We start from the raw sequence: 11,098 nt of genomic DNA on the forward strand, positions 1-11,098 counted from the left end.
AATCGTTTTTTGAGAAACTTTCGAACTACATTCCTCTGCCAAATGTAAAGTAATATAAGTCTTGAGCTTATTCAAGTAGAAATGAGTGGACGGTGGGGTTTAAATAAAATATGATAGTTAAGTGTATAGAAATTATAATTAAATGATTATTCTGATCAATGTGACAAAGACGAAATTATTTTAAAATAATAAAAAAATATACATACTTCTGACAATCAGGAAATTATCATTGAAAATCATTATCATCAGTGTTCATACAAAAGTGTTCATTTCCATTATAATTTATAATCATTAATAATTCTGAGATTCTTTTGGAACTAAAAAGACATTTCGAAAAAAAAAATTGAAAATTGTTTTTGACGCTGGTGTGAAGCGGCCGAAACGACCGTTTTAAGTGCAGAAAAAACGTATTCTGACGTTGCTTTAAAAATTAATGTTCATTATAGGCATTTGGTATACGTATGGCTTCAACGATAGATTACAATATCTTTAAGGTAAAAGTACCTAAAACAAGTTTTAATAATATAATACGTAATATTATAATATGCTACTGCCATATACAGTAACTGACATAATTAAAAGCAAGCCAACTAACAACAGTGATGCTTTATATTCGAGTAACAGTGTAATTAAACCACATTATTATTATTTACATCTCCGATTGTAAACATTTGGTTAACTTTAGGCGGGATCCAATAAGTTTCTTTCACAGTATTTTTTTAAACCTAGGTAACGACTAATCACAATGGCTGCTTCGAGCTAGCTGGGCTAGAATCTAAAAATAACGAAATTTTAAGAAAAACAAAAACATTACCACACTTACATTTTTAGAGTACCCTAGGAATGTAATACAATGTAAGTGGAAGGTTCAATAAAAAAGCCTTAAAACTAATACAAAAATTTAAACGAACGTAGAAGTAACAGATCAATTATATGACCAACAGACCAAAAAAAAAAAAACAATTGTTGAGTAAGTACTTAATACTTGTGCTTGAACTTCATCTGCAATAGATACTTCACGTTTACTTGTGCCACGTCGTACACGATGAATCTAGAAGGGTGCTAAGGGAAATATTGTCAAACAACACAAGGCGAAATATTATGACAAACTACAGTCCTTTTTTAATTGATAGGAAACCAACATGTGACTCCTCCCGCTGGGGGTGAGCAGAGTGAGGGAGTGTCAGACTCTTACTGATTAAAACCCATCATGTTCCTTCGTAGTGTTATGTACCAGGGCCGCGGTAACTCTTCGAACAATCCCGCTGCCTCGACAGACAAACTATAGTCCTAACAAGTGGACAAATAATAATTACATGGAACTAGTCCTATGTCAGTAAATGGAGAATTTCTATTTATCGAAATTTCAATTTAATACCCCACACTATAGTTACTTTGAGCAATATTATTAAAAAAAACTGTATATGGGTATAGTTTAGTTAAATTTAAATTAAGATTAGTATATTTATAGACTAGCGACCAGGATGCAATGCTGATACTAAATATTCTCCACTATTTAATGGCTGTTATTATAATGGATATTATTACATATAAACCTTCCTCTCTAATCACTCTATTTATTAAAAAAACCGCAACAAAATCAACTGCATAGTTTTAAAGCTTTAAGCATACATAGGGATATAGAGACAGAGAAAGCAACTTTGTTTTACACTACGTAGTGATGTTGGCTGCGGAGTAACTGTAGTGTCTTTTTGGTCCGATTAACCTAATCCCCGTGGGACAAACTGTAGCATGATATCTAATAAATAAATGATTTCATTCACTGTGTTATTTATCAAAGGATACTCGTTATAAAGCAGCGTGGTGGGCACCTTATTCTGCACAGGCTTGCCGAGCGGCACGATGGTGCCGTCGTCGAGCGTCCTGTTCTGCGCGGGGTCGGGCTGCGTGCCGCCCACGCCCCATGCCGAGTGCATGTTGGGAGGGAGCTTCACGTCCGTCGCGCGGTAACATTCTTGCCTGTACAATATATTATGGTGTTAGAATTTTGGATGTTCAAAATTGCCAAACGATTGAACCTTATTAGATTGCTTTCTTTTTATTTTACTTAGTGTTAGTCGGAGTATCTGTCAATTTTCTTATGGCCAGATACGGAAGTCACAGAAGAGTCTCTGATAGATTATAGGGGTTTACTTGCCACATAAACTGTAGCTTTTGGTTACACAGGTCTGGAATAGCAATTTCTGGCAGAAATTGTAAGCAGCCCTTGTCTAGCAGATAGACTATCAGATAACTAACTGACACTTTATCGATAATTATAATTATCGATAATAATTCATCGATTATAATCGATGAAGCTAGTCGCAAAAGTTTTGACATTCAATATAACTTAAGTACATATGTAAATACGTACATGTTTCCTAGCGCGACTTCACACAGCAGCATAAGACCGGTGGGGTTGTTGATGCTGGTGCAGCAGTAGTTAGCGGACTTAGACACCATGTCGGCGAAGTACACGCCCTTGCCGAACATGTAGCCTGTTACTGGGGCTTCCGGCGGCGCTATGCGGAGACCTAGGAAATAAAAGGGGAGGTAATTTATTGTTCCGTCTAAAGAGACCGTAAAGATGACGATTAGCATCTATGCTATTTTGGAAAACATGTTATTTAATTAACGAAACGAAACAAAGTCGTGGTCTCCTAGTGGGTAAAGAACTACCCTCTCAAGTATGAGTGTGGGTTCAATTCCAGGTAATGGCAACTTTTCTTGCAATTCTTCTTAGTTTGTGTTTACATACTTTCTAAGTATGTCTTGAAGACCAATCACCGTGTTTCGGTGGGTACGATAAACTGTGCTTACACTACAGGGCTGTCATTTGAACATATTTGGCAGTCGTTGCGACAATACATCGAATTACAGTAGCAGGTACCTTGAGAAATGATTCCAGCGAAGTTGGTGGTACGTGAGCCGTGCCACAGCAGTCGTCGGTTGTGCAGCTTCTTGAACGGCTTGAAACGCTTGTCCTCACCTTCGCGGACCACTTTGAACACCTGCAAGGGGGAGTTCATAACTTAGTCCATAGCGTAGAAAATAGGGATAGTTCATTGGGCGGTACATAAGGGAGTATAATATATGGAAGTACAATTTACATTACATTACATTATTTACAGCACATAGGAAAAATTTACAAGCGATTATGTATGAGAGTAAGTGAAACAAGTACAAATTGGTGGTACATAAGAACATACGTACATAGGGGAGTACACAAAGAAGTAGATAATGAAATACATAGGTGTAGTACATTAGGGATGAATGATGAGGGATGCAACTAAAAATACGGGGCTATTAAGCAGCCATAATCCTTAATAATTTTCAAAGTGTTTGACTTACCTCTTCAATTTCCAAAGTGTAACTGGAATGTGTGGCAGCGTGTGTATTGCGTACATACTCTTGTATCATCTCGAACTCGGGCGAGTTCCTCGGCAGAGGCGCTATATTCGCTTTCAGCTTCAAGTAATGGGCCGACATTACGTTCGATTCATCCGAGTCTGCAAGAAAATTAAATATGTATAGGTGAAATGAGAACCTAATTCTTTGCGTTATATTATTACCGCGAATGATAAGCTCACACCTAATATTATATGTTAACACCTTTTTTTCCGTGGACCATAATCAAATCACTCCCGCTGTGGGTGCAGCGTGAGGAAGTGTCATACTTTTACCGACAAAAGCCCACCATTTTAGTTCTTGAGCCCTTTGTGTAAAAGGGCCACGACAAATCTTTCGAAAAAACTCGCATCCCCGAAGATATGTTCGTATATTTTTTTATTTGATGATATGTAGGTACCTGTCTTCATTAGACTATAAGCTATTTCGATCTCGAGCAAGTTGTCCAACATGGCCGTCTTAGTCTTGATGAGCTCAACATTGTCCAGCAACGGAGCATTGTTCACACCAAAGTCGTGCGGAATTAAAGTGAAGAATCTGAAATTATATGTGGCCACATTTTAATACGTTTTTTTTTTTAAATTTAATCTTCAAATTAGTAGCTATTGATTTGTATGCAAAGCTAATTTTTGTATATCACAGATTTCATCTCATTATAAAACGTAGTATTAACAAAGTTCCTGATTTAGTACTAGGTTTGAACCATCGTCTCGAACAAAGTTAATGGTCTAAACCCAGTACTGAAACCGGTACTTTTGAAGCCCATGTGTAATAAGGCAGAATCCGCGTTATACAAGAATAGAATAAAACTTTTAATAACCTGTTGGTAGCATCTATTATTTTATTTTGGCTTGTCGACCCCTTATTAATTAAAGTCAGCAGCTCTGACAAAATTTTGTATCCAGACTTGATTTGCTTCTTGGAAAGTTTACCCAGGGGCATTTTTTCAGTGTCGAGCTGAAATAAAAATCACTTTATAATAAGTTGAAACAATATTAAAGATTATCCTCTATATGTAGAAAGCTATAAAAGGGCATCATTTGTTTTAATTATAATATAAGCTTTTTTTTTTAATTTGTAATATTTTCAAACTTTCATATTGTTGTTGTTAATCTGTGGACAATAGTATAAGCTGCATGACGGTTAACTTAGCTTCAAGGTTTTCAGTGATAAGTCTTGTTATGTAACTATTTGTTGTTCCTAACCAATAAATAAATAAATCTTTTTTTACACATTCTTACTTCAAATTCAAGCAGTGTTTTCTTCATAATGTTAACATCAAATATCTTGATTATGAGTTTTTGCACTGGTACTGGCAATTCACATTTATTGTCTATGGCTAGATTCTGTGTGTTGACGTCATCAGTACTGTAGTCCATGTCTAGTGGGAAGTAACGGCCTGGCACCTGAATGTGGAATAAAGATATTGAAACTTTATAGTACATTGAACATTTTGTTGTCGAAGTATGCATAGAAATTAGAAATGTACAAGTTTGAATAGATAAGTTAGATATACGAAGCGCACAACATCGGAGAACATAATTACAGTCTTCTATACTTGAATCATTACCATAGAGAACACTCCCTAATCTATTTAATCAACATTACCTACCTACTGGATCTGTTGGTACCCATACGATAGTAGGTTACTATCCTACAGGTACCATAGGTAGGAAAGTAGGTTAGGAGTAAATCAATCAGTTTACCTTCATAAAATAATCACGCATACTCCAATCATTGTCGGTTTTTTCCATGTACAAGTCTTCAAACTTCCTGATAGCTTCATCTACCGACTTACAATCCTCCACCTTTGAGCCGCCGATAGTCGTTCCGATACGACCCCATGCTCGGAACAACCAGTACCTGTGGAAGCATGGTTAATGCTATCAGAACAGAAAAAATGTAGACCAACCTTTTTTAACATAATTGATTTCACTTATTTTTAATGTGGTGATTGTGGCTGGTGTTGTTTTAAAACCGAAACTGCGCTTTATTACGGAGTGAGGATCTTTGCATATAAAAAATATATGTAAGATGGGCCTATGATGCCGTAAGGTCCGTGGATGTGGATGAACCGATTTTCTCAACTTAGTTTAAGTATGTAGTTCTTACACTCTTATAGTCCGATGGGACGGTAATCCGACACGAGAGAGTTCAGGCGCAGGACCGACATTTACGTGCTAGCGAGCGTATAAATGTTATTACAAATAATAAGTGCTTACTTCTTCCTATCGTCCCTCTCTAAGACTTGCAGTTTGTAGTAGGAGTTCTTCTGAGCTACGACGTCCGTCTGCGACAGTACCACGGTGTATTTAGTTCCATCCTCGTCTTTATACACATGGGCTTCATCTTCTAGCTTGGACAGCGGGTCTACCGCTGTTCCACCTGGTGAAGGATAGGTTCATAGTATTGAGAACAACGTTGTTTACGTTTTATTACTACTAATCCAAGTAGAGAAAATATTAACTTTACTTAAATGATGAATGTACAAAAAATCATAATCATAAAAAAATTCAGATGGGCCTATAAAAGGTCTTTCGAAACGTCATGCTAGTTGCAGAAGAACTAAAAAGAAGCTCCATGAGCACTCTCTTGCAAGTAAAGGATGAACAGGATCCGCATCTTGAAATTATTAGAACAAAAAAAGAAAAATAAATATACCTTGAATCTTCAGTTTCACTGCAGATTTAGTAGACTTAACATACATGCTACCAGATTTTGGTATAGACTTTCCATCTAAAACATCTTGAGGAACTCTTGTGGCGGGCTACAAAACAAAATAAAAAACATAAACGAAAAAATAAAAATAAGTATCAGTTGGTACCTATTATACTGGTTTTTAGTTTTCAAAATTCATTTTTTCTACTTACATCAGATCCCCAATCAGCAATATTATTTTCCTTAATTAATTGTAATGACTTAGAAATTGTACCATCTTGCTCAATCAAATCGAGGTACGAAGCTTCAACCACCTGAAATATGAAGAAGTTATACATAAAATACGAAAAAAAAAATAGGTTTGTATTGTATATCAAAAAGGTTCTTCTAAATATATAAAAAATAATCCCATCACACGTGAAGGGTTGGACCGATTGAGCCGAAAATTATTAGGATTGAGTTTTTGTCACATCGGGCTACGGGAAGCAGTTACCTAGGGACGCAGGTGAAATCGTGGGCGGAGGCTAATAACATTAAAAAAGTATATACCTCAATATCCATAGACTTAATTTGCTCCATTTTTTCAGGCATTCTCTCGACATCTTTTTTAGTTGAGATAACAGCAACCGTAGTATCAGTTAGCTTGCTAACTACAAGACCTCCTAGTTTCAAGACTCTTTTCTTAGTTTCCTCTTTATCCTTCAACTTTCCATAAAGGAAGAATTGTAGGTTTTTCAGTGGTGGAACGGGCAATTCTTTCTTAACACTGGAAATATTAAATGAATAATTAATTTAGTTTCTTTCCTAAGGAATGCACCTATTCTGATTGACTCTTAAAGTTGTGTAAATTAAATCAAATACTTAAATAAGATAATATATAAATATAAAAATAAACGAAAGTAAGTCTTTGTCTGTTACGCTTTCACGTCTAAACCACTGAACTGATTTTAATAAAATTTGGTACAGAAATAGAGATGGCCTTGAGAAAGAACATAGGATAGTCTTTATCCCGGACTTTTGAAGAATTTTCTTGAAAACGCGATATAACCGAACTATACGCGGGCGAAGCCGCGAGCGGAAGCTAGTAATATATAAAAATAAACAAATTCTTAATAAAAAAAATATATTTATAAATTGTCTTACGTAGCGGTCGCCTCGTTTTTAACAACAACTAGTATAGGCTGTGGTTCAGCGTCAAACAGCCTGACATCGGTCTTGGGCTTATATCTCTTGAAAATGCTTCCTCCTTGATACGCAGACGGCACAATCATAGGTTTTCTCTTAGGATTCTGAGTGACGTACGAACATTTTGTCCATTCACTTATGTTACCTGTGGAATACAAAAATATTGATATTCTGCCGGGGCTGCGGGTTGTTCGAAAGAGATACCGCGGCCCTGGCACATAAAAGGCCTACGACGGAACACGACGGTTTTTAGTCAGTAAGAGTCTGACACTCCCTCACCCCTGCTAACCAACAGCGGGAGGGGTCATTTGATGATATTTGACGTCGTTAAAAAAAAGGCAAGTACTGTAAGGAGTTTTTTCTTAGACAATAACTAGAATTACTTCAAGACAAATATTAGATAGATTTCAAAAAATTAGGACTGTTTACCTTTGCATTTATAACCAAATGTGTCTAACACTAGTTGCCCCTGTTTGCACTCAGGACAGGGTTCAAGAGCTCCGAATGCCATGCAGTCGGCAAGCAGATCCAAACACTGAAAATCATATTCATATCATTTATTGTGTTCCACAAGTTTCAGATGGTGTTACAATAAGCTTACAGCTACGTATAGTTACCGGCACGGATATTGAGCTTTCGGCAGAAGAGTGGGGATCGCTTTGCGCACTGTACACATAAGGCAATAAACCAATAAATCGCTTGCGCAGGTGAAGGTCAGGGCTCAATATCCGTGCCGATAACTATACATTTGTGGATCCTGGTAGGACATAGCAACATTGGACATTTAATGCCAAAACATTAAAAAAACTTAAAACTAATTCTAAATTATTATGGCGGTAGTTTTAAACATTAGTATAATAGGAATAAAATTATACTTTCATATCATCTTTGACTTTCAATAGTATGGCTACGCAATATGCATTATGTATACAGTGCTATTCTGAAACTAGCTTATTTACACATGTTTAATATTACCTAAGTTGAAAAGTTTGCATAAACACACAAATTTGAGGAACAAATGGTCTGATTTGAGAATATATTAGAAAGCCCATTTTGTAGAGGATAGCTCCTTCCTACCTAATGTGCAAAACAGTCCATGTCTATGTAGGTTCAATGTTATTGAATTTATATTTAAAAGAAGATTAACTAATTCACATACCTCATCTCTACCAGAAAATATTTCCTGAGAATTTTCTTCAAGTAATTCTGCAAGATCATTCTTTTTCAGCTCACTTAAAGCGGTCCTGTATTTATGGAACAATTTGTTTTGTTTGTTAATTTTCTTATCTTTCTCTTTTTCCTCTTTAACATCTGCCTCCGTTTTGGGCTCCACTTTCATTTTCTTGACTGGTACATCATCTGCTTTGAATGGTCTGAAAAATATTATTTATATTAATTTAATAAAGAGGAATCATTTTTTGATACTATGTACCATAAGGAGGATCAGAAAATACTACACTGCTTTGTAAAATTCTTTTATTGTTAGGAAGCTACATTATCTCCAAGTAACATAGGCTATAATTTATCCAGGTACAGGCAGTAGTTCCTGGAGGATGCAAGTGAAACTACGGAAAAAAACAACTAGTATATAATAACATAATAGAAAGTTAACATACTTAATTTCCTGTTTGACCATGGCCTTGTCCTCTTTTGATAAAGTATCAAACCCAGGCAGGCTCTCCCCTCCAGCAAAGAAGAGGAACTCAGCCCTTTTCTCTGCAAAGCACTTGACGTGATGCCATAACGGTTGGCCACCATACTTGCTACCTACTTCTGTGTCATACACAATCTTGCATATACGAACTTCATCCTGAAATATATTTTTTTTTAATTTCATTTTCTAGACAACTTCCACAAGGACTGGAAACAAATGGCGACCGATAGTTAAAGATGGAAGGCTATGGGGGCTATGGGGGGCTATGGGGGCTTTTGCCCAGCAGTGGGCAAAAAAAAATAAAAAATATATTTTTCAAATATCAGGATAGGTTGATTAAAGTAAGAAAATTGTACACGGTTTAAGTAAATTTTGTCTTAATTACCTTACATATTTTAATTTCACATTGTTTACATGTAGCCCTGCTACTCTTAGAGTATTCTACACGGAAATCTTTGAGTGCCAATTGAGTGGATGTGGATACAGGATCATCAGCTGCCCTCTTCTTGGATTTGCCCTTTCCTTTCGGTTTTTCTACTGGCATCACTATGCCAGTTGAATTTTCTATGATAAAGAGAATAGACTTATGAATAGATGAATAGAAAAATGTTTATGTGAACATTATGAGATATTATTAATCAAACATCACATAAATTCCATCAACATATTTTCATAATTTTTACGCTTGTGTACATGAAATGAATTGTAAATTATATTTTAATATTTTGTTGTACAATTGCATATAGTTATCGGCACGAATCTTGAGCTCGGACCTACATCTGACCTTCACCTACTTGCGCAGGTGAAGGTCAGAGCTCAAGATTTGTGCCGATAACTATACAACAGTTTTTTTTTTTGTTGAAGTACCACAAAAATATCATGAGCAATGACTTATGGTTTCAATCATAATAATAACATAACGAGTCTGCAGTGTACGCTAACATACCCATGACAGATTTAATTCTGTCCTGATCAGCACTCTTGAGTTTGTTGAAGTTGGCAATTTCCCTTACACTTGTAGGGCGAGTCTTGTGGAAGAAGCAGTCTTCATGGTGCCAGTTTGGTTGCTTGCCATCGAAGAACGGTGACTGTAATATAATTTAGTCAGCTTACTTTACTGTGGGTTAAAGTGCAGCAAAGGGAGCTCAAAGTTTTATAAAAGGTAGGGGCAAGTGATTTTTATTTTATAATATCAGTGCAGGTAAATAAAACTGTAACATTTCATATTTAAGGAAAATTTAATATTCCGACTGAAATGAAGAGTTAGTTAAGGAAAAAATATACATATTCGTAAAAGGTTTGGACATTTTAGACAGAGAGATAGGTAACAGCACAAAATTACTAAAAAAATAAGGCATAGGATTTGTGAGAGCATTTTTTAAATTTGTTATATTATAATAAATGTTATAAAAGTTGTAGCTTTCAAAAGTTTGGATACTACTGAGATGACATTTGATTTGAGTAGAACAATGGAGTTTGTTGTCTACTTGACTTGGAAGCCAGAAAGACGTTTAAATACAGCAGATAAAGACCCAACGCTAGGCCAGGCTAGTAGGACTTTTTATTATCATTTTAGCTATACAGCGATACACTTAAGTGTACTGTGTACTTATACATTCGTGATATCAAATGTGTGACTAACCTGCACCATAATGGCAAGACGTAGGGTTCCTTGGTCAATTTTTTGTTTACATCCCTTACACGAAGCTCTGCCACTTTTTGCATATTCCGCTTGGTACGGTAGTTCTGCCATTATAAAATTTGCGTATGTTCGGTTACCAACTCTTTACGTGCAGTAAATAAATGCACACTTTATTTTCAAAATCTTCGCAGTTTCAACCGACAGACCGGCCGCTAGCAAACTTGTTTTTGTCAAGGAAACGTAGAGATGGGCATCCAATTTCATCCTACCTAGGTTAGTCGATTTCCGTTAAAGAGCTGAGATTATATTGCATTTGTCCAAGCATCACTTTCCATCCTAAATGGATAATTTAGATTCGATATAAAAATGACTCTTTGTTGGATTGAATTCAGAATCACAAGACACTAACCACGAAATTAAAATAACTATTTAGTTTATTTACATAGAAAAGTAAAGAAAGAAAAATCGCTAGGCAAGGTTTGTCAAAATCAGATCAGATGTCAGTTCACGTAGATGTCAAATATAATATAGTGTCATTCTATTGTCTATAA

The 11,098-nt window shown here is 35.8% G+C and overlaps 1 protein-coding gene across 1 annotated transcript; it reads right to left on the reverse strand.

Annotated features, from left to right (window-relative positions):
* Positions 1-556: 556 nt before the first annotated feature.
* LOC110384099 (poly [ADP-ribose] polymerase) lies at positions 557-10,794 on the reverse strand. The gene is made up of 20 exons (XM_049846750.2): positions 10,548-10,794; positions 9,852-9,993; positions 9,291-9,469; positions 8,868-9,061; positions 8,411-8,624; positions 7,681-7,786; positions 7,210-7,396; positions 6,616-6,832; positions 6,279-6,380; positions 6,070-6,175; positions 5,631-5,793; positions 5,115-5,271; positions 4,650-4,814; positions 4,229-4,365; positions 3,809-3,945; positions 3,352-3,509; positions 2,891-3,011; positions 2,375-2,534; positions 1,807-1,980; positions 557-1,051 (listed from the first exon to the last, which is right to left on the reverse strand). Exons 1-20 carry the CDS (start codon positions 10,656-10,658, stop codon positions 979-981), a joined length of 3,003 nt encoding a protein of 1,000 aa, XP_049702707.1. The 5' UTR covers positions 10,659-10,794; the 3' UTR covers positions 557-978.
* Between the last annotated feature and the right edge of the window lie 304 nt (positions 10,795-11,098).

The sequence above is a fragment of the Helicoverpa armigera genome, chromosome 4 (genome assembly GCF_030705265.1).
Source record: "Helicoverpa armigera isolate CAAS_96S chromosome 4, ASM3070526v1, whole genome shotgun sequence".
NCBI classification, from domain to species: Eukaryota; Metazoa; Arthropoda; class Insecta; order Lepidoptera; family Noctuidae; genus Helicoverpa; species Helicoverpa armigera.

Excerpts from the sequence above, each read along its gene's own strand:
- LOC110384099 (XM_049846750.2), bottom strand. The coding sequence starts at position 10,658 with ATGGCAGAACTACCGTACCAAGCGGAATATGCAAAAAGTGGCAGAGCT. Across the intron at positions 9,994-10,547 it reads GTCTTGCCATTATGGTGCAG|TCACCGTTCTTCGATGGCAA; the intron begins GTTAGTCACACA and ends ATTATATTACAG. Across the intron at positions 4,815-5,114 it reads TGCGTGATTATTTTATGAAG|GTGCCAGGCCGTTACTTCCC; the intron begins GTAAACTGATTG and ends TTCCACATTCAG.